This window comes from Fulmarus glacialis, unplaced genomic scaffold, assembly GCF_000690835.1.
Source record: "Fulmarus glacialis isolate BGI_N327 unplaced genomic scaffold, ASM69083v1 scaffold39217, whole genome shotgun sequence".
Lineage (NCBI taxonomy): Eukaryota > Metazoa > Chordata > Aves > Procellariiformes > Procellariidae > Fulmarus > Fulmarus glacialis.
Window position 1 is genome coordinate 61,050 of NW_009225875.1, and position 2,346 is coordinate 63,395.

The 2,346-nt window shown below is 36.8% G+C and overlaps 1 protein-coding gene across 2 annotated transcripts in view; it reads left to right on the forward strand.

Annotated features, from left to right (window-relative positions):
• The window catches only part of PDE5A (phosphodiesterase 5A, cGMP-specific), a 58,875-nt gene extending 57,390 nt beyond the window's left edge, over positions 1-1,485 (forward strand). For both annotated transcript variants that reach the window (XM_009582625.1, XM_009582624.1), the window contains exon 21: positions 852-1,485. In XM_009582625.1, coding sequence (XP_009580920.1) covers positions 852-989 — 138 coding nt within the window. In that variant the 3' untranslated portion in view covers positions 990-1,485. The remainder of the gene's footprint in view (positions 1-851) is intronic.
• Positions 1,486-2,346: the final 861 nt, after the last annotated feature.

Consider the following 2,346-nt stretch of genomic DNA (forward strand, 5'->3'; position numbering starts at 1 on the left):
TCCCGCACTGTCTGAACTATTAAACTCCCACTTTACACTTCTGAATAGTGTGACTTCATTCCAAAAGCCAACAGAACCTTTTATGCAAGTAAGGACTGACTGTCCCACTGTGTGTAGATACATTTTTATCACTTCCACCAGGAAAGGGAAACATACAAAAATGTTTACGAATTGTTCTTTTATTTATTTTTTCAATTCTATATTTAAATATCAGAATCTAGTTTTCCTTCCCCCTGATACAGTAACACAGCCACATCATGAAAAATACTTGATTGACTTCAGTCACAGTTATTCCTAAAAGGCACTAAGTGTCAAATGTAATTTATCTATCGTGTGCTAACTGTCTTGAATTCAAGTATTTCTGGGAGAATCCGTTGATACACCATCAGTGAATATGGTCCCATTGACTATACCTGCTCTGTGTCTGATTACCATTCCAAGGCCATCCTTATGACCAACCTTGCTATACATTCAAAGGTCTGGCTTGCAAACAAAGTCCATGCATAGTACTTCACTAGGAATACTGGACAGGTCACTTGTGCATAATAGAACAAACTTACCGTGGTTCCTTCTGCACCTATGTATCAAGTGCTGTATGGACACTGCTGCTCAGTCTAATCTGCACTTGACCAACTAATTGTGGTCAAGCATGTGTAATCAAGCATGACCACTAATTGTGGTCATGTTTGAGTGTGCAGCAGGAAGCCTTCCTTGACGTTCAAAATACAAGTTCAATTTCAATTATAGATAGACCTCGTATTTCAGTCATTCTGCTCTCTCTCATGGTCATCTTTAAGAACACATTTTGTTGTTAAATGTAATCTGTTTTACATGTTCTTAATTTATTTCAGGCCCTAACGCATGTGTCGGAGGCCTGCTACCCTTTACTGGATGGCTGTAGAAAAAATAGGCAGAAATGGCAATCCTTAGCTGAACAACAAGAGAAGAATCTGATTAACAGAGAAAGCAATCAAGCCAAACGGAACTGAGATGCTGATTTAACAACCACAAGCTTAAGTTCACATAGACGACATAGTAATAGGGGAGTACTGCATTTTGCTAAACACTGTATGAATTTGGCTTATGTTTTGCCACTGCTGTATTATTATTTTTCCACATTTCAAGATATAGCATGACCATGTATATGCCAAGGTTATATAAAGATAGTATGTTTCTTTTATTGCATCTGATTGAGATGGAAAAAGATCTGCAAGGGTAGTTTTTGCTGCCCTATTCCACAAGAAGGTACGAGTGCAGTTACTCAACTGTCTCCGAGAGCCTATTACTTTATAGATGTATATAGTTGTGTAGTGATCATGTTGTGGCCAGTATCTTAAAGACTACTGCATTTCGCACCTTTTTTCCTCTTACAATCTTGCTGTGTTATGTTATAAAAGTAATGAGCAGTCTTGCCTGTTCTCTTCCCAGAGGTTCAGAGGAAAGACTGGGACTAACTCTGAGGAGCCTAATCCAGCATATACTATGCTAACCTCTTTCAGGAGACAGAACTTCGAAGTGAAAAAGCCCCAGAATCTGTGCACCCAGTCATTTTTTCCATATTAGAGGAATGTGTTAGCAAAAATCTTACACTTGGAGAAATTTTAAAAAACCCTGTGAATTACTAGTCAATGGGAGTCTTAGGAGTTTTGTGATAGAAGTGTCATAATTATCCATGAATAATTAAAACTGCTTGAAGAGTGATGAAATGTCACAACATAACTGACAGGCTGCCATGGGAGAATGGCTCCCATAGAAAGCTGCAAGAAGCACACAGAGAAATGGAAACTAAACAGGATCATTTTTATATACTGGTTTTAACTTCATTTGGATTTAAGTCGAATTTAACATCATCATAACCAACGGACTGAATCATGGGCAGGAAGAGTAGAAGAGAATATGACTGCAAGAGCAAGAGATGAAAATCTGAATCAGACTGACGCAGGAATGGCACACTTCTGGTGACCATCAATGACTGATTCTTTAGGCCAGTGCTATTACAAAATGGCTATGACCACTTTGAAGAAAGTTTTATGTTAACATCTTTTAGAAATCGTTTTTACCATTACTTAATGTTAACAATGATTATTCACAATGTCTTAAAGGAATAGGAAAAACAAATACTGAAAGCAAAAATAGCTGAGAATGCTACAGGGATTTGCCATTTGTATATGAGGCATTAACATTCAGAAAAGTAAGAAATCTATTAACTTGCACTAGTAAAAAAAGCAACATTGATATTTTATTTAAATGAAGATGACTAATAAAAATTGTTTTGAATTGGGAACCAATTGAAGAAAATATACACATTAAACAAACCCCAAAAGAGCGATACAAAGAGAGTACTAT